We start from the raw sequence: 21312 nt of genomic DNA on the forward strand, positions 1-21312 counted from the left end.
TAACAGAAGCCTGACGCCATGTTGGTCACCTGATTCCTTCTAGCAGATGCACCGTGACTGGTTGGGTGATTGATTGACAGGTAGTGGGTGGAGTAGTTGACAGCATGAGACTTTCAAGTGAGCTTATTCAAATATATAGGTGGGGATACTGCAGCAACACGTGTGTGATGATAGCATGAATGTTCAGGCTAACGTCTGGTCAGAGGACAGGGAATATGGTTTGGTTTGGAATTCAGGGCCGATTCAATTCAAAGAGGATCAGGAGTCTAAAACAGATGGCTATCACGGCAGCGCTAACATGGCAGCGCTATCACAGCAGCGCTAACATGGCAGCGCTAGCTATCAGGGAGACAACGCTGTGAATCCTGATTAATCACTACTTGCAGAATGCAAACAGATTTTATTTGATTGATTGTCTGTAAATAAATGAATGAGACAAGTTGGGTTTTCATTGGAGCAACAGACAAACGATGTTCTCACTTTTCTTCCAGGGCTTTTAACTTTGTTAAGATGTTAAGTTCAGTCATGTAAACGTTCCCAGTCTGCAGGAATGGGTCCCTCTGGGTCCCAGAGGGTCCCTCTGGCCTTACTTCATACAGATTATCCCTACTGCATACACACATTAGCCCTACTGCATAGATTAGCCCTACTTTCATACAGATTAGCCCTACTGCATACAGATTAGCCCTACTTCATACAGATTAGCCTTACTGCATACACACATTAGCCCTACTGTGAGAAATAACAGAACCAACCTGCTCCAAGTTGAGCAACCTCCTCGAGGTCGGCGGACGTTCTTGCCGAGGCAATGGCCTCTGGGAGCTTCAGAATGAATGGCAGCACATCCCTAAAACAGAGAGAAACCGTCCAATGAAAGGCAGCGAGACTCGCTTCAGAGCAAGCAGACAGAAGGAAAGAGGGTGGGACCAGGAAACCATTCTCAGGAATGTGGGTCAGGCGCTGCAGACAAACACGGCTCCATTGGGGGGGGGGGTTGTTTCTGGCTGACTAATAGATGCCAGCTGCTCCTCTGTGAGTCTCCTGCATGACTTCCAGGGTCTAGAACTGCTTCAGCAAACCTGTGCAGGTGTGTTCATTACAGCTGAACCTGTGGAGGTGTGTTCATTACAGCTGAACTTGTGACAGGATGAAAAACGATCTCCACTTTGATGACGCCTGGAGCGTTTCGATCATCCACGCTGTTGTCATGTCGACCACGACAGCAGGACTTGGGCTGATAAATGGAAGGTTTACATTTAGAGCGTCACGTGTGTTTCATAGCTAATACATGTGATGTAGTGACAGTCGAATGACGCTGCACCGAGACAGAACACAACTCTAGCAGTCAGACAAACAATAGAGCTGAAAACACTTCCTGTCACGTTGATGAGGAAGGAGTTCAGAACGTTCTTTAAACACAGACACGAGCAGAGTGACGGACTCACCTGCTGATGCAGCAGAAAGCCACCAGACGGAACAGGTCGGCGAAGCTCAGGCCCGAGCCCTCCATAGAGAAAGCTGTGGAAACCATGGAAACCATCAGGCCCATCATCTGTTAAAAACATCTGCATAAACCCTAAATTCACATAATATAAATATCATGATGAACTCATCACAGTGAGATCAGACTGCTGGTCTTCACCGGGGAGTCCATGAGGTGGGAGGACAAAAGGAGAACTGGTTCTGCCCACAGTCACGACAGCAAGCAGTCGATCTGGTGTGGGTGGGAGTGTCAGCATATCAAGGTGTTGTCAAAAACACTGCCCCCAGTGGTCTGTTGTGGTCTTCATGTTGTGTTCAACAGAACAATGGAGAAATATAGAAGGGCCTTCAAGCTTCAGACCTCTGGTCTCCCCTGAGCGCCAACAATCAGAGCGACTGGAGGACCACCTAAACCACCAGAATCCACCTACTGCAGCGGTGACATGTGTGTATTATACAAATATGACCAACGTCTCTCAGCCAATCAGCTGGGCAGCAGGTCTGAACCTGGTTTTGTGGAGAACACTGGAACAATTGACGTGAACCAAAAGGAACGACTGACGTGAACCAAAAGGAACGACTGACGTGAACCAAAAGGAACGATGGACGTGAACCAAAAGGAACGACGGACGTGAACCAAAAGGAACGACTGACGTGAACTATAAGGAACGACTGACGTGAACCAAAAGGAACGACTGACGTGAACCAAAAGGAACGACTGACGTGAACCAAAAGGAACGATGGACGTGAACCAAAAGGAACGACTGACGTGAACCAAAAGGAACGACTGACGTGAACATTCAGAACGACTGACGTGAACATTCAGAACGACTGACGTGAACATTCAGAACGACTGACGTGAACATTCAGAACGACTGACGTGAACATTCAGAACGACTGACGTGAACATTCAGAACGACTGACGTGAACATTCAGAACGACTGACGTGAACATTCAGAACGACTGACGTGAACATTCAGGAATGACTGACGTGAACATTCAGGAACGACTGACGTGAACATTCAGAACGACTGACGTGAACATTCAGAACGACTGACGTTAACATTCAGAACGACTGACGTGAACATTCAGGAACGACTGACGTGAACATTCAGAACGACTGACGTTAACATTCAGGAACGACTGACGTGAACATTCAGAACGACTGACGTTAACATTCAGAACGACTGACGTGAACATTCAGGAACGACTGACGTGAACATTCAGAACAACTGACGTGAACATTCAGGAACGACTGACGTGAACATTCAGAACGACTGACGTTAACATTCAGAACGACTGACGTGAACATTCAGGAACGACTGACGTGAACATTCAGAACAACTGACGTGAACATTCAGGAACGACTGACGTGAACATTCAGAACGACTGACGTTAACATTCAGAACGACTGACGTGAACATTCAGGAACGACTGACGTGAACATTCAGGAACGACTGACGTGAACATTCAGAACGACTGACGTGAACATTCAGAACGACTGACGTGAACATTCAGAACGACTGACGTTAACATTCAGAACGACTGACGTGAACATTCAGGAACGACTGACGTGAACATTCAGGAACGACTGACATGAACATTCAGGAACGACTGACATGAACATTCAGAACGCCTGACGTTAACATTCAGAACGACTGACGTAAACATTCAGAACGACTGACGTGAACATTCAGAACGACTGACGTGAACATTCAGAACGACTGACGTGAACATTCAGGAATGACTGACATGAACATTCAGGAACGACTGACATGAACATTCAGAACGACTGACGTTCGATCTGAATTAATTAAACTAGAGGCCTGTCTTTCTGCTGTGAATAGTTGGATGTCCAGTAATTTCCTGCTCCTAAACCCAGACAAAACTGAAATGTTAATCATTGGCCCTGCACGACATAGAAACCAATTTCAAAACCTAACAATATCTGTAGATAACTGTCTTATAACCCATAGTTCAACAGTCAAGAACCTTGGAGTATCGTTAGATTCGACTCTTGCCTTTGACAAGCATATTAAAGAGGTGACAAAGATCGCCTTCTTTCATCTACGTAATATTTCCAAAATTAGGTCCTCTTTAGCCATGGCTGATGCAGAAATTTTGATTCATGCCTTTGTGTCCTCTAGACTTGACTATTGTAATGTTCTGTTATCAGGGTTGCCTCGGTCTAGAACTAGGGGCCTTCAGATGGTTCAGAACACAGCAGCAAGAACATTAACTAAAACTAGGAAATCTGACCATATCACCCCAGTTTTGGCTGCATTACACTGGCTCCCGATTCATGTTAGATCCGATTTTAAGGTACTCTTACTAACATACAAAAGCCTTAATGGGCTTGCTCCAACCTATCTGTCTGATCTTGTTAAACCTTATACGCCGACTAGGGCTCTCCGCTCTCAGAATACTGGTCTCTTGTGTGTTCCTAGATTTAAAAAGAAGTCAGCTGGCCAGAGGGCCTTCTCCTGTCGGGCCCCTTTCTTGTGGAATAACCTCCCTATAAATATTAGACAGTCTGAATCTGTAAATGTCTTTAAATCTAGACTCAAAACATATCTGTTCGACCTAACATATAAGTAATCTCGGGGATGGCGGTCTCAATGTTTAGGTTTAGCCTAGTCCTGCCGACGAGTCATAGGATTTCTTAGTTAGGCCCCTGCCTCCCATTAATTCTCTGCTATTCTGGTCCCTCTAGCACCACTCTCGCCCCTGCTATCTCTGCTATCTCTGTCTCTCTTCCTTCTTCTGCTGTTCTCTCTCACAGGCCTTTGTGTGGTGGATCATCGGCAATCGGCTACCTCTGTCTGCTTCCATGGCTGGCGATAGCACAAGCTGTACAGTGGTCCTGTTTCACCATCCACTAGGGGAGTGCTGGTTCTGCCTCAGTTGGTTCTGCTGTGGTTTTGGGGTTTTGCCAGAGTAACCTTGACTTTAACTTTTTTGAGCTCAATGACTTAGGCACTGTTTGGTCTGTCCTCAGAGTGGTGGATCCTCGGCAATCGGTGACCTCTGTGTGCTTCATCGGCTGGTGGTGACTCGCTCTACTGGATGGATCGGCATGCCTTTGTTATACATTTATTGTTACTGTTATTGTTACTGTTATTATTATTGTGTTGTTAATCTGTACATGCGGTATCTATTGCTTCGTCTGTCCACTCCTGGAAGAGGGGTCCCTCCTCTGCAGTCTTCCTGAGGTTTCTCCCATCCATTTTTTCCCCTGTTAAAAGGGTTTTTGGGGGGAGTTGTTCCTTATCCGATGCGAGGGTCGCACTGCTTGCAGTGCACAAAGGTCAGAGGGATATCGTCCATGTGCAGATTGTAAAGCCCTTTGAGACATTGTTTGTGGATCTGGGCTATATAAAAATAAATAAACTTGAAACTTGAAACGTGAACATTCAGAACGACTGACGTTAACATTCAGAACGACTGACGTTAACATTCAGAACGACTGACGTTAACATTCAGAACGACTGACGTGAACATTCAGAACGACTGACGTTAACATTCAGAACGACTGACGTGAACATTCAGGAACGACTGACGTGAACATTCAGAACGACTGACGTGAACATTCAGGAACGACTGACGTGAACATTCAGAACGACTGACGTTAACATTCAGAACGACTGACGTGAACATTCAGGAACGACTGACGTGAACATTCAGAACGACTGACGTGAACATTCAGAACGACTGACGTTAACATTCAGAACGACTGACGTGAACATTCAGAACGACTGACGTGAACATTCAGAACGACTGACGTGAACATTCAGAACGACTGACGTGAACATTCAGGAACGACTGACGTGAACATTCAGAACGACTGACGTTAACATTCAGAACGACTGACGTTAACATTCAGAACGACTGACGTGAACATTCAGAACGACTGACGTTAACATTCAGAACGACTGACGTGAACATTCAGGAACGACTGACGTGAACATTCAGAACGACTGACGTGAACATTCAGGAACGACTGACGTGAACATTCAGAACGACTGACATGAACATTCAGGAACGACTGACATGAACATTCAGAACGACTGATGTGAACATTCAGAACGACTGACGTGAACATTCAGAACGACTGACGTGAACATTCAGAACGACTGACGTGAACATTCAGAACGACTGACGTGAACATTCAGAACGACTGACGTGAACATTCAGGAACGACTAAGGTGAACACACAGAGCGACTGACAAGAGTGTGTTTCCAAAATGACACAGACGTATCAGCTTTGCCACCAGAGGAGCTAACATCCTGGACAATGTCTACACGACACATAAAGATGTCTACAAGGCCCGCGCCCTCCCCCACCTTGGGGCGTCAGACCACACCACTGTCATGCTAACGCAGACCGCTGGTTAGAGTCCTTAAACCTGTGAAGAGCCAGATCCGGGTGTGGCCTGATGGGTTGTCAGAGGCACTCCAGGACTGCTTTTTAACCACAGACTGGAGCGTATTCAAAGACGCAGCCACCCACAACAACGCCACAGACCTCCAGGAGTACACGGAGACCGTCAAGGAATACATGAGAAAATGCACGGATGATGTCACGGTCACCAGAACCATCTCCGTTCGAGCCAACCAGAAGCCTCGGCTGACAGGGGAAGTCCACAGGCTCCTGAGGGCACGGAATGCAGAGGTAAGTCCTCAGAAGGACCAACGCCTGAAAAGCCCCAGGTCCTGACAACATTCCTAGTCGTGTCCTGAGAGACTGTGCTGATGAGCTCACAGATGTCTTCACAGACATCTTCAACATCTCCCTGATCCAGGCTGTTGTCCCCACCTGCCTCAAAGCCACCACCATCATCCCAGTCCCAAAGAAGTCGCCCCCATCCGGCTCCAACGACTACTGCCCAGTTGCACTCACTCCCATCCTCATGAAGTGCTTCGAGCGGATAGTCATGCAGCACATCAAGTCTGCCCTCCCTTCAACCCTGGACCCTTCTCAGTTTGCTTACCGGTCCAACCGCTCGACTGATGACACCATCTCCAGGGCCCTACACTCAACCCTCACCCACCTGGAGACCAAAGACTTGTACACCAGAATGCTGTTCATCGACTTCAGCTCAGCATTCAACACAATCGTCCAGCAGCTCATCTATAAACTGGACCATCTTGGACTCAACACCTCCACACGCAACTGGCTGCTGGACTTCCTGACAGGGAGACCACAGGCAGTTTGAGTCGGTAACAACACCTCCAGCACCATCACGCTGAACACGGGAGCACCCCAAGCCCCCCCTACTCTTCACCCACGACTGCACACCAACTTTCAGCTTCAACGTCTTCATCAAGTTTGCAGACGACACGACAGTGGTGGGTCTCATCAACAATAACGAGTCAGCCTACAGAAATGGCTGTGTTGTACTGCCTGTTATACTGCCTGTTGTACTACCTGTGTTACACTGCCTGTGTTGTCCTGCCTGTGTTGTCCTGCCTGTGTTGTACTGCCTATGTTGTCCTGCCTGTGTTGCACCGCCTGTGTTGCACTGCCTGTGTTGCACTGCCTGTGTTGCACTGCCTGTGTTGCACTGCCTGTTGCACTGCCTGTGTTGCACCGCCTGTGTTGCACTGCCTGTGTTGCACTGCCTGTGTTGCACTGCCTGTGTTGCACTGCCTGTTGCACTGCCTGTGTTGCACTGCCTGTGTTGCACTGCCTGTTGCACTGCCTGTGTTGCACTGCCTGTTGCATTGCCTGTGTTGTACTGCCTGTTGTACTGCCTGTTGATTGAGGGTCTGAGAGGACTGTCATTTCATCTGTGCTGTATGTCGTGCGTATACTGTAGATTTGAAAATAAAGGTGACTTTGACTTGACGTGAAGCTGACCACCTCTTTAATGACGTGAGCGACTCCACAGCCACACCTTCTCCTGACTGTGAGCCCAAACGGGTCAAATGAGGAAACGCCGCGGCGCTGATTCACCAGCAGCTCACCCTCGCTGGGCAATATGTGGAAATTCCAGTTTAATGCTGAAAAGAGGCAAGTGTGCAGGAATAGACGATTTCAAAAAACCTTCGACCAATGAAAAGAAGAGCTGCAGCGCTTTGCTTCTGTCCAGCTGAGGAGAACGATGGAGGCTTCATGAGAACCACTGCTTCATGAGAATCGCTGCTTCATGAGAACTAGTGCTTCATGCGAACCACTGCTTCATGAGAATTAGTGCTTCATGAGAACCGCGGCTTCATGAGAACCACTGCTTCATGAGAAGTAGTGCTTCATGAGAATTAGTGCTTCATGAGAACTAGTGCTTCATGAGAACCGTGGCTTCATGAGAATTAGTGCTTCATGAGAACTAGTGCTTCATGAGAACTAGTGAAGTATGAGAACTAGTGAAGCATGAGAACTAGTGCAGCATGAGAACTAGTGCTTCATGAGAACCGCTGCTTCCTGCACACAGCAGACACGAACAGCAGCTTCCACACCATCACAGAAGCAAAAAGGATTATTTATGTCATGAAAACCACCATGAGTTTTGAGGGCAGGGCCACACCGACCCCCCTGAAGACTAGTATTTCTGGTCTGTCTCTGGGGGGTGTTCAGGTGCTTCAGGTGCTTACTGTACTGGCTCTCCCTCACAGGGAAGTCCTTCACAGAGGCCTCAGAGTCGTCGTCCATCCGGAGGGAAATCACCTTCCTCTGCAGGCTGCTGGACCTCCTGACCAGAAACGTCTGCAAGGAGGAGACACCAAAGAATTCACTGAGGACCTGGAGCAGCTTTAGTTCCCTAAACGTGTAGGTAGGACCTGGAGCAGCTTTAGTTCCCTAAACGTGTAGGTAGGACCTGGAGCAGCTTTAGTTCCCTAAACGTGTAGGTAGGACCTGGAGCAGCTTTAGTTCCCTAAACGTGTAGGTAGGACCTGGAGCAGCTTTAGTTCCCTAAACGTGTAGGTAGGACCTGGAGCAGCTTTAGTTCCCTAAACGTGTAGGTAGGACCTGGAGCAGCTTTAGTTCCCTAAACGTGTAGGTAGGACCTGGAGCAGCTTTAGTTCCCTAAACGTGTAGGTAGGACCTGGAGCAGCTTTAGTTCCCTAAACGTGTAGGTAGGACCTGGAGCAGCTTTAGTTCCCTAAACGTGTAGGTAGGACCTGGAGCAGCTTTAGTTCCCTAAACGTGTAGGTAGGACCTGTAGCAGCTTTAGTTCCCTAAACGTGTAGGTAGGACCTGGAGCAGCTTTAGTTCCCTAAACGTGTAGGTAGGACCTGGAGCAGCTTTAGTTCCCTAAACGTGTAGGTAGGACCTGGAGCAGCTTTAGTTCCCTAAACGTGTAGGTAGGACCTGGAGCAGCTTTAGTTCCCCAAATGTGGGTGAGGGCCGTAGACGTTTAAAGCGGGTGAGGGCCGTAGACGTTTAAAGCGGGTGAGGGCCGTAGACGTTCAGAGCGGGTGAGGGCCCCTCACCCCGGCGGGCTGGCCCTGCAGCAAGCGGCGGGCGTCCTGGTGGCTGACGCCCAGCTGCAGCCACACGGGGTGAGTCCGCACCAGTCTGTCCAGAACGCTGAGGCGGCGGTGGAGGGAGTCGTAGCCTGAATCTCTGGCCCCACCTCCGGCCCCCCCCCCGGCACAGGGAGACGCCTGCAGGAAGAGACCGCCCACCTCCTCGCCCAGCCTGAAACCACACCCGACAAAGACAAGACAGAGTTCAACTGCAGGTCTGACATCACAGCCCAACACTCACCTCAGAACCATGATTTAAGGTGGACAGAGGGATGCTGGGTGTTAAGGTGGACAGAGAGACACACAAACCACAAACCACACAAACACTTCCTGGAGTGACACAAACAACACACAGGACAACACAACACTGCGGTGCCCTCTGCTGGGAGACAGGGGGAATTGCACCGTCTTTTCATATGTAAACATATGGAACATACAGTATAATTACAGTGATGTGAGCACACACACACACACACACCTGAGCAGGGTGTCTGCATTGCTGTCTCTCTCTAGACGTTCAGTCTTTTTGCCCATTTCCTTCTTCAAGGTGCCGATCTCCCAGGCAAACGAGTCGATGAGCTGCAGGAGACGTTCAGACACAACAAGAAAATGTTCAGTTTGGTTTTCTAGGAGCGTCTTCCGATGTCTGTGTCTGTGTGTGTGTGTGTGTGTCCCCTCTCTTCAGGCCTAAACCCTCCCCACCGATGAAGAGGAACGGGGGGGGGGGGGGGCAGTCTATCAGAGACTCATCGTTAACGTGAACTTCAACCATCGATTCATGTCCTGGGATCCACAGAACCAGAACCTACTGACAGTCTGACTTCATCCTGTGTGGGAACCGTGTCCACGACACAACCTGCTGAGGTCACGCGTGTCAGCTCACGTCACGCGTCTGATCACGGATCTGCTGCCCGAGGTTCAGGAACATCTGACGTCATCAGGAAGCAGCGTCTGGATCAGGTACCAACACGCGTGTGGAGTGTGGAGCTGGAACGCTTCCTGTTTGTCGTGTCTTCACAGGAAGAACGAAGCGTCGCCAGCGGCTTCCTGAAGACAAGCTTAGACAAAGACCCAGGTGAGACCAACGTGGGCGTGGCCACACCAATAGAACTGAAGGCTCTGTTCAGTCACAGACACACCGAAGAGAAGAGCACACACACAGGACAGCAGCTCGCTCTGGACCCCACTTTCATTTCCCTCTTCTCCGTCGGGTTGAGCAACGTTTCTATTGGGCAACATGACGACCAGAGCAGGAAAACAACATCCGGACTGGGTGACAGCCTGGACTTCAGGTCTTGTCTGAAGGACGCCTCCAACACGCAGAGATGCTGCAGGACAAACACTGACCAGAGTGTTGATGAAGAAACGTCTTAATGCCACAGGATCTTCTTTGTTTTAACTCAAGGAGCATTTCTCTGCACGGTTTAATAATCCCATAGATTATTAAACTACTGCCAGGAGTTCTGAAAATCTAAAAGTATTTTACATCAACTTTTCAGGAAGAAAAATCACTGCAGACGGAGGAGGAGAACAAAAATTGAGCAGACATTGTGAGCAGAGTGACGTTCACACTGGACAGCGTGAAAGAGCCCACAACCTTCGAGCCAATGGGAACACAGGACCACCGAAAGCCATTCGCTCTGGAGTGGTTACACTAAATTATAGGCACGCCAATAATCATTACAGGCTGCAGATGATCAATAAGTCTGGAAACTAAAAACTAGCAACAAGGCTGGGTTGGTTCTGTGCAGCTCACACACAAAGAAACCTACTGGTTTAATTTCATCTGCATACATCAGAAGTGTCAGTTTCCCCAGAGCGCTGGCTGTTCAAACGGCTGACACGTCTTTACGTTTCAGCTCATTCAGCAGCCAATCAAATCTGAGAGCTCATCTTCAGCAACCAATCAGATCTGAGAGCTCACTGTGTCGACACTGGGGTCCTGTTTATAGTCAGAACATCTGGTGGAGAACCGGAGTCCACTAACCCTAACCCTACTCTAACCCTAACCCTACTCTAACCCTAACCCTACTCCAACCTTAATCCCTAACCCTAAACCCCTCCCGTGGAGTTGAACTGAACCCCCTCCTGTGGAGTTGAACTGAACCCCCTGCTGGGGGGTTCGAACTGAACCCCCTGCCGGGGTTTGAACTGAACCCCCTGCTGGGGGCTGTTGTCGGTCTGGTGGGGGTACCTTGAAGAAGCTGCCTTTGCGCTCCGGCCTGCCGCCCGACATGATGGCTGCCGTAGGTGTCTCTGCTGACATGAAGACAGGAAGCAGCTCCGGCTGCTCTCATTGGCTGTACTGGAAGAGAAAGAACAACTGTTCACCAATGTGAACAACAGACCACTTTACATCATTCACCACAAAACCTGCATCACAATCAGAAAATAGTTTACTGCCAGGTACAGTACAGTTTACCACACGAGGAACTTGACGTGGTGTCGGTGCATTAAAAGGTGGAAGAGAAGCAATAAGGAATAATAAGGAATAAGTAATTTAAAAAATTCAACTGTTGGGTTGAACTGTACACTCATTTTTGAGCGGGGGGAGGGGGGATGTTCTAAATAAAGAAAATCTGTACATCCAGAAGTCAAAGCCAATCAGAACAGCACAGACGTGCACCAGGAGCGGTTGGACCAATGACAGAACGGTGACATCAGCAGCACGTGAATCATCCATAATTATCTATACCAACAATAGATGGTGCCATCCGGGACATGTGACGGTGAAATCAACACTGTGCAAACGCGATCTGGAGCTAACAGCTGTTAGCATCAGACCCTACTACCTGGAGCATGAATTCTCACACGTTATTGTCCTCGCCGTCTACATCCCTCCACGTGCGGACCCAGAAACGGCACGAGAGACCATCTGTGTGACCACCTCTGCTCTTCGGACCCGGCACCCGGAGGCGCTCTTTAACCACGTCACCTTGGACTCATCTCTCCCCACAATGGTCCAGTGTGTAGACTGTCCCACACGGAAGAACAGAACCATCGATCTGTTCTACACTAATGCTAAGGTGAAAGGTGAAACGGCTGCCAGCAACAACACGACAGGTCAGGAGGTGGTCCTCGGAAGCAGAGGAAACGCTGAGGGACTGCTTCCAGACCACCAACTGGGATGTCATCGTGGGCTCACATGGGGAGGACGTTGACGGGGCAGCTCAGTGTTTTACAGACTACATGAACTTCTGTGTGGACACTGTGGCCCCTGTTAGGACAGCCCGGTTTTACCCCAACAACAAACCCTGGGTAACAAAGGAAGTCAAGGCTGTCCTGAACAGAAAGAAACGGGTGTTCAGGAGCAAGAATGAGGAGGAGATGAAGAAGGCCCAGCAGGAAGTGAGACTCTGCCTGAGGGAGGCCAAGGAGGCGTACAGGAGGAAGCTGGAGAAGCAGCTGGGGTGCAACCAGTGCAGGAGGTCTGGAATGGGATGAGAACCATCACCGGACACGGGAAAGGGCGCAGCACTGTGGAGGGGAACAGTGAACGAGCGAATGAACTAAACAGCTTTTTCAATCGGTTGAGCTCCCCCACCACTCCCGGCCCCACCTCAACCACTGGACTTCCAACCTCGCCACGACCTCCTGCTCCCACCAGGACCAAGACCGTCATCACTGCAGACCTGGTGACGACAACGCTGAGGAGGCTCCGTCCGTATAAGGCGGCTGGACCGGATAAGGTCTCCCCAAGACTCCTCCGAGCCTGTGCTTCGGAACTGGGGGACCCCCTGCAGCGATTGTTCAGTATGCAGCTGGGGAGGGTCCCGTCACTGTGGAAGACCTCCTGCATCGTCCCTGTACCCAAGAAAGGACACCCTACTGAGCTCAACAACCACTGACCGGTCGCTCTTACCTCCCACGTAATGAAGACCCTAGAGGGACTGGTCAGTGTGGAAAACCAAACTGAGCGACGGCTGTGCCGTCAGGGTGCTCTTCTTTGACTTTTCGAGCAACTTCAACACCATCCAGCCCCAGCTCCTACAGGATAAACTGACCTCCATAGCTATGGACCCCTACCTCGAGAGCTGGATCACGGACTACCTAACAGACAGACCCCAGTACGTCCGTATGGGGGACGGTTTTTCTTCTATGGTGAACAGCAGCATGGGGGTGCCACAGGGGACCGTGCTCTCCCCCATTCTCTTCACCCTCTACACATCGGACTTCAAGCACACCGCGGATACATGCGACATACAGAAGTACTCCGATTAGATAGATAGATAGATAGATAGATAGATAGATAGATAGATAGATAGATAGATAGATAGATAGATAGATAGATAGATAGATAGATAGATAGATAGATACTTTATTAATCCCGGAGGAAATTGCATACACTGCGATTGTGGCATGTATCCAGGAGGGTGATGAGGGGGGGTACAGGGCATTGGTGGCTGTACGAGGGGAGGTACAGGGCATTGGTGGCTGACTTCGTGGAGTGGTGCCAACAGAACCAGCTCCAGCTCAACGTCTCCAAGACCAAGGAGATGGTTCTGGATTTCCGGCGGGCACCTCCCTCTCCACAGCCAGTGCTCATGGAGGGCAGTGAGGTGGGGGTGGTAGGAAACTATAAGTACCTGGGACTGCAGCTAGACAGCAGACTGGACTGGTCACTCAACTGGGACTGTGTGTACAAGAAGGGGCAGAGCAGGATGTACTTCCTAAGGAGGCTGGCCTCCTTCAACATCTGTCCTAAGCTCCTTCTCATGTTCTATCAGTCCGTAGTCTCCAGTGTGCTGTCATATGCCATTGTGTGTTGGGGTGGGGGGGCCAGGAAAAGAAATATGGACCGTCTGAACAGACTCATCCACAGAGCGGGCTCAGTGGTCGGGCTGAGCCTGGACTCTGTGGAGACGCTTCTGGAGAGCAGGACCATGTCTAAAATTAAGGCTATCATGAACAACACCAGGCACCCCCCCCCCTACACACCACCTTCTCCCAGCAGAGAAGCACCTTCAGCGGCAGACTGCTGTCACACAGCGCCTCCACAGAGAGGCTGAGGTCCTCCTTCGTGCTCCGTGCTACCAGGGGGTACAATGACTCTCTCAGGAGGAGCGGGGGGGAGGTGGGAGGTCAGCACGGGGTTGAATGGATTTAATTTAGTTTTATACCGTTTATATTTTTTAATTTTATACTGTTTATATTTTAGTTATAGTTTAGTATATAAGTCCTGTTAATGCTACATGTGTCTGTTAGTGTAGTGTCTGTCCTGTGATGTGTTTCTTTTTCTCCTGGTGTTTATCCAGTATTTATTCGCCATGTAATGCCTGAGCAGTGGATTAAAGTATCTATCTATCTATCTATCTATCTATCTATCTATCTATCTATCTATCTATCTATCTATCTATCTATCTATCTATCTATCTATCTATCTATCTATCTATCTATCTATCTATCTATCTATCTATCTATCTATCTATCTATCTATCTATCTATCTATCTATCTATCTATCTATCTATCAGCCCAAACCAGGTTGATCCAAACAGATTGTTTCACGTCATTAAAGACTGATTTACATACAACATGGTCTAAGTCCTTCCATTAATGTGTGTATGTAAAGTTCATACATTATGTTTCTGTCATTGATGCTGACGTTCTTTAACCTGATAGGATGTTATTTACATAAACGTCCTGACACTGTCCAATTATAAAAGCTGAACGATGAAACAAAAAAGGGTCCTGTTCGATCACGAGGACGACACAACTGCTGGAGGGGCGCTGATGTTTGAACCAAGACCTGCACGTCCCTCATGGGGGTGGTCACCGACACCTTCTGTTGTCCAGTTCCAGTAGTGTGTCAACTGATTCACACTGGTGTCTACTGGTTCACACTGGTGTCTACTGGTTCACACTGGTTTCTAGTGAACTCTGGTCCTTCTCTGAAGCGTCCACCTGGAGGCGGTCTGACAGGTCATTAAAGCTGTTCTACCACTGAAAGTCTTCTACAGCTGAAGGCTTTTCCAGATTTCCACTGGATTCCACATCTCTTGATCACCATTCCACATGTGCCATCCGGAAACCAAGACAGACTCTGGCCCGGGGGCAGGGACTAACTCCTGGGTCGTGTTCTTGAGAGACTGGAGGAGCAGCTGGAGATACGAGACACCTGTCGGCAGCACTAATGTCATGTGACTCTATGCAGGCAGCTGATTGGTTCAATCACAACTCAGTGACAGTGAACGGGGTGGAACAAACGAACCCTCGTGAACGTCACCTCACGTGTTCTCTCTAAAGGCCGTGTTCTCTGGACACGGCCAAAAAACAGAAAGGTAACTAACTCTGGTAATCGATTACACCAGTAATACCTCAGTCAGAAGAAATAAAGGGTAAAGGTAACTAACTGGTAATCGATTACACCAGTAATACCTTAGTCAGAAGAAATAAAGGGTAAAGGTAACACTCTGGTAATGGATTACACCAGTAACACCCAACCCTCAAACTGTTCATGGGTTCAAGTGAAAATCACATGGTTACACTAAATGATGCAGTCAAGAAACCACTTGTAAGGTAATGTCAGCACAACTATCAAACTACTAGTTTACACTGGTTTCTACTGGTTTACACTAGTTTAGGCTGGTTTTTATTGGTTTATACTAGTTTACACTGGTTTCTATTGTTTTATACTAGATTATAGTGTCTATCCCGGTTTATAACGGTTTACAGTGGATTATACTGGTTTACACTGGTTTCTACTGGTCTAGCTGGGAGCAGAGCCTTTATAACCTGCTATAAAGGCTCTCCAGAGCACGTCCCCAGCGCCTGATGGCATTTCCTGTGAGCTGTGGTTAACTGGGGGATTTGATGGAGCCGCTCAGCCTCTTCCTTACAGACAGGACACCTCAGTTTAGAACACAACAGTTCAGTGTGTCCACAAAGCCTACGCCAACATCCAGTCTGGATGTAGGCTCACACTCAAAGCCTACGCCAACATCCAGTCTAGATGTAGGCTCATACTCACAACATTCCTCACATTTGGATTAACCTACAGGCAGCACACAAACATCTGGTCCGTTCACACAGTGACCAACTGTTGATTCAGTTCAAGACTTAGGAACCAGTTCAAACCCCTTCAACAGCCACAGTGACAGAAGCATGTAATCTGATTACACGCTGTTCACAGTGAGTGCAGCCCACAATGACTGTAGTTCAGCAGAACAACGTTCCATACAGTGTTATCTTCTTGCCATGGTTCTAGTGTCAGGTTCTAGAAGTTGTTCTAGCTTCAGGTTCTAGCCGTGGTTCTAGTGTCAGGTTCTAGCCGTGATTCTAGAGTCAGGTTCTAACGACCAACGACCTTCATGTCCTCTTTCACTACATCCATAAACCTCCTCTTTGGTCTTCCTCTAGGCCTCCTGCCTGGCAGTTCAGAACTCAGCATCCTTCTACCAATATATTCACTATCTCTCCTCTGGACATGTCCAAACCATCTCAGTCTGGCCTCTCTGACTTTATCTCCAGAACCTCTAACATGTGCTGTCCCTCTGATGGACTCATTCCTGATCCTATCCATCCTGGTCACTCCCAGAGAGAACCTCAGCATCTTCATCTCTGCTACCTCCAGCTCTGTCTCCTGTCTTTTCCTCAGGGACACTGTCTCTAGACCAAACAACATCGCTGGTCTCACCACAGTTTTGTACACCTTTCCTTTCATTTTAGCTGAAACTCTTCTATCACACATCACACCTGACACTTTCCTCCACCCGTTCCATCCTGCCTGGACACGCTTCTTCACCTCTTTTCCACACTCTCCATTGCTCTGGACTGTTGACCCTAAGTACTTCAAATCCTCCCCCTTCTTGATCTCTTCTCCCTGTAACCTCACTCTTCCACTTGGGTCCCTCTCATTCACACACATGTACTCTGTCTTACTGCGGCTAACCTTCATTCCTCTCCTTTCCAGGACAAACCTCCACCTCTCTAGCTTCTCCTCCACCTGTTCCCTGCTCTCACTGCAGATCACAATGTCATCTGCAAACATCATAGTCCATGGAGATTCCTGTCTAACCTGGTCTGTCAGCCTGTCCATCACCATAGCAACAAGAAGGGGCTCAGTCCCACCTCCACCTTGAACTCCTCTGTCACACCTACAGCACACCTCACCACTGTCTTACAGTCCTCATACATGTCCTGCACCGTTCTAACATACTTCTCTGCCACTCCAGACTTCCTCATACAATACCACAGTTCCTCTCTGGACACCCTGTCATCAGCTTTCTCCAGATCTACAAAAACACAATGCAGCTCCCTCTGGCCTTCTCTGTACTTCTCTATCAACATCCTCAAAGCAAATACTGCATCTGTAGTACTCTTTTTTGGCATGAAACCATACTGCTGCTCACAAATGTTCACTTCTGCCCTTAGTCTAGCTTCCACTACTCTCTCCCATAACTTCATTGTATGGCTCATCAGCTTTATTCCTCTGTAGTTGCCACAACTCTGCACATCTCCCTTGTTCTTAAAAATGGGCACCAGCACACTTCTCCTCCATTCCTCAGGCATCTTCTCACTATCTAAGATCCTGTTGAACAACCCAGTCAGAAACTCTACTCCACCTCTCCTAGACACTTCCAAACCTCTACAGGTATATCATCAGGACCGACTGCCTTTCCACTCTTCATCCTCTTCAGTGCCCTCCTCACTTCATCCTGACTAATCTTTGCTACATCCTGGTCCACAACAGTCACCTCTTCTAGTCTTTGTTCTCTCTCATTTTCCACGTTCATCAACTCTTCAAAGTACTCTTTCCATCTTCCCATCACACTACTGGCACCTGTCAATAGACTTCCATCCCTATCCTTAATCACCCTAACCTGCTGCACGTCCTTCCCATCTCTGTCTCTCTGTCTTGCCAACCGGTATAGATCAGTCTCTCCCTCCTTACTGTCCAACCTAGCATACAAGTCATCATAAGCTCCTTGTTTGGCCTTTGCTACCTCTACCTTCACCCTACGCTGCATCTCCCTGTACTCCTGTCTACTCTCCTCAGTCCTCTCAGTGTCCCACTTCTTCTTAGCTAACCTCTTTCTCTGTATACACTCCTCTACCTCCTCATTCCACCACCAAGTCTCCTTATCTACTTTTCTTCCAGATGACACACCAAGTACTCTCCTACCTGTCTCCCTGATCACATTAGCTGTAGCTAATGCAGCTCCTCCAGCTCACATCCTACCTGTGGAGCATACCCACTAACAACATTGAACATCACACCTTCTATTTCTAGCTTCAGACTCATCACTCTATCTGACACTCTTTTTACCTCCAGGACATTCCTAACAAACTCCTCCTTCAAGATAACTCCTCCTCCATTTCTCTCCCCATCTACACCATGATAGAACAACTTGAACCCTGCTCCTAAACTTCTAGCCTTGCTACCTTTCCACCTGGTCTCCTGGACACACAGTATGTCTACCTTCCTTCTCTGCATCATGTCAACCAACTCTCTACCTTTTCCTGTCATAGTTCCAACATTCAACGTCCCTACTCTCAGTCCTATACTCTTGGTGTTCCTCTTCTCTCTCTTCCTACAAACACACTTTCCTCCTCTCCTTCTTCGACCAACAGTAATCCAATTTCCACCGGCGCCCTGTAGGTCAACAGCACCGATGGCGGTCGTTGTTAACCCGGGCCTCGACCGATACGGTATGGAAGTCATAGGTTTGATTCGCATCTTTGATTTGGCAAAAGTTTTACGCCGGATGCCTTACCTGACGCAACCCTCTGTATTTATCCGGGCTTGGGACCGGCACAATAAGACCCTGGCTTGTGTCTTAAACCTAGCCCTAAACCTAATCCCTGACCCTAACTCTAACCCCTATCCTTAACCTAACTTTAACCCTAACTGTAACCCCTAACCCTAACCCTAACCCCTAACCCCTAACCCCTAACCCTAACCCCTAACCCTAACCCCTAACCCTAACCCCTAACCCCTAACCCACTACTGCGTTCGTCCAGACGTAAACATAAACAAACATAAACGTAAACAAACAAAGACCTGTTCAGATTGGTCCAGCTTTAGTTTCAGGGCTTCTGGCTCAACGACGTCACGCAACAGGTGATCGCTAGGACCCCGCAGGACCCCGCAGGACCCCGCAGGACCCCGCAGGACCCCACGCGTTTCACGTTTAACGACTGGACACCGGTGACTATCCGGTCTAGCCGCGGACTAGAGCCACACTCGACCCGGACACGAGACAAAGACGGGCGACTCCACTCACGGTTCCCAGCGAGTCCCGGTTCTTCCTGCGGTTGCTGCGGACCGTGCGGTGAGCGGTTATAACGCCCGTCATAGCGCTTTGACCGGCCGTTGAACAACAACAACTTGTGAGCGACACGAGTGACCGGAATTCACGTTCCGCCGGTTTCCTCCATGGTCCGAACTCTCCCGGACGGTCTCAGCTGGCGACGTCAAGTCAAAGCGACGTACGCGCGACCAGCAAACTACTTCCGGTTGGCGTTTCAAAATAAAATGCGCCCTCGCCAAAGCGGGGGCATCAGTGTCCCTCCTCTTGGAAAAAAAAAGGCATAACTAACTCAGTAGAACCTCCACAGAGATCCAATAACTAACTGGTACCCAATAACTAACTTGGTGTCATCTTACTTTTCCACCCCTCATCTGCCCAGCCGCCGTGGACCTTCCTCTGTGGACCTGCACCTCCGAGCCCACCAGTATCACCCCCATCTCTCCATGTGCTGTGGACCTTCTCCTCCAAGCCCACCAGTACCACCCCTCAACTATCCATCAGCTGGGGTCCTGCTTCCTTTCTCCCTCCTTCCTCCATACAGTCATCCAATCAGCTGTAGTTGTGCCTTGACTTTATCAACCTGAACCATATTGATACTCTCTCTCTCTGGCCTGTCTCACTCTCTCTCTGTCTCTCTCTCTCTGTCTCTCTCTCTGTCTCTCTCTCTCTCTGTCTCTCTCTCTCTGACCCTGTTTTTATCTTCCTTTGATTTCTTTTCCACCCAACCGGTCGAGGTGGATGGCCCCCAAAAGAGTCTGGGTCCTGCCCGGAGTTTCTTCCTCAATGAGGGAGTTTTTCCCTCCACTGTCTCTGATGCTCTGGAGGGTTCAGTTGGGTTTCTGTCTGTTAAAGCGCTTTGAAATGTCTGCTGTCATGATTAAGCGCTATATAAATAAAACTTGATTGATTGATGATACCCAGTAGAACCACCACAGAGATCCAATAACTAACTTCCACTGAGATCTTTAATCTGTGATGCTGACGTTTGAATCCTGGACCTTTATTTTGTTGGTAAAGCCACACTACTTCCGGGGGTTTCCTGGGGTAAATGTTCCTGGTTCCCCCCTACGGAAAACGAGCAAAACCAAAGTCTTCAGTAACTTTCTGGTCACGTGTCCCATTTGGGAAACTGTTGTGGTTCCGGCTGTGAGGTTCTGGGTTCACAGCAGGACCAGAACTAGATCTGAACCTGGTGAACAACTAAAGTTAAGGTTACCATGACGACGCATTCTAAGAAAACAATCTCTGAAACGCTGTATAAAACGGACTTCACACTGGTGTGTCATGATTAGTGATGAGGTTCTGTATTGAGGCTTCGAAGCGTGTGCCGAGTAGCGGAGGGGGATGTTCCCACGAAGCACCTATCGAGGCTCGCTTCATCTAGGGGAGGAGCTGAAAGTGACGACACCCGAAGCCTCGCTACATGGCTCATACCACGTGACTGGCTCAGGTAGTGGTTCGGTTTGTGCCGCGAGTGTTGACAGCTATATAAGGCGGGTGTTTTCTAAAGCAGGGGAAATATTGTGATATCCCCTGTCTTCTGTTTGTGTGTGTGTGTGTGTGTGTGTGTGTGTGTGTCTGTGTGTGTTTCAAGTTTCAAGTTTCAAGTTTCAAGTTTCAAGTTTATTTATTTTTATATAGCCCAGATTCACAAGCAATGTCTCAAAGGGCTTTACAATCTGCACATGGACGATATCCCTCTGACCTTTGTGCACTGCAAGCAGTGCGACCCTCGCATCGGATAAGGAACAACTCCCCCCAAAAACCCTTTTAACAGGGGAAAAAATGGATGGGAGAAACCTCAGGAAGACTGCAGAGGAGGGACCCCTCTTCCAGGAGTGGACAGACGAAGCAATAGATACCGCATGTACAGATTAACAACACAATAATAATAACAGTAACAATAACAGTAACAATAAATGTATAACAAAGGCATGCCGATCCATCCAGTAGAGCGAGTCACCACCAGCCGATGAAGCACACAGAGGTCACCGATTGCTGAGGATCCACCACTCTGAGGACAGACCAAACAGTGCCTAAGTCATTCAGCTCAAAAAAGTTAAAGTCAAGGTTACTCTGGCAAAACCCCAAAACCACAGCAGAACCAAATGA

General features: G+C 48.7%; 1 protein-coding gene and 1 long non-coding RNA gene across 3 annotated transcripts in view; one reads left to right on the forward strand and one right to left on the reverse strand.

Annotated features, from left to right (window-relative positions):
• The window catches only part of rin2a (Ras and Rab interactor 2a), a 36625-nt gene extending 17275 nt beyond the window's left edge, over positions 1-19350 (reverse strand). The window contains exons 1-7 of one of the 2 annotated variants that reach the window (XM_068328310.1): positions 19174-19350; positions 11144-11254; positions 9428-9528; positions 8914-9121; positions 8074-8185; positions 1446-1518; positions 756-847 (exon numbers count right to left, since the gene is read on the reverse strand). In XM_068328310.1, coding sequence (XP_068184411.1) covers positions 756-847; positions 1446-1518; positions 8074-8185; positions 8914-9121; positions 9428-9528; positions 11144-11215 — 658 coding nt within the window. In that variant the 5' untranslated portion in view covers positions 11216-11254; positions 19174-19350. Of the gene's footprint in view, positions 1-755; positions 848-1445; positions 1519-8073; positions 8186-8913; positions 9122-9427; positions 9529-11143; positions 11255-18950; positions 18972-19173 lie in introns of those variants that run through there. The other variant, XM_068328311.1, reaches the window with a different exon arrangement.
• Positions 1552-4436, forward strand: LOC137603971 (uncharacterized). Its single transcript, XR_011037372.1, has 2 exons — positions 1552-1927; positions 4196-4436. It is a non-coding gene; the product is annotated as an uncharacterized lncRNA (long non-coding RNA).
• Positions 19351-21312: the final 1962 nt, after the last annotated feature.

This window comes from Antennarius striatus, chromosome 11, assembly GCF_040054535.1.
Source record: "Antennarius striatus isolate MH-2024 chromosome 11, ASM4005453v1, whole genome shotgun sequence".
Classification (NCBI taxonomy): domain Eukaryota; kingdom Metazoa; phylum Chordata; class Actinopteri; order Lophiiformes; family Antennariidae; genus Antennarius; species Antennarius striatus.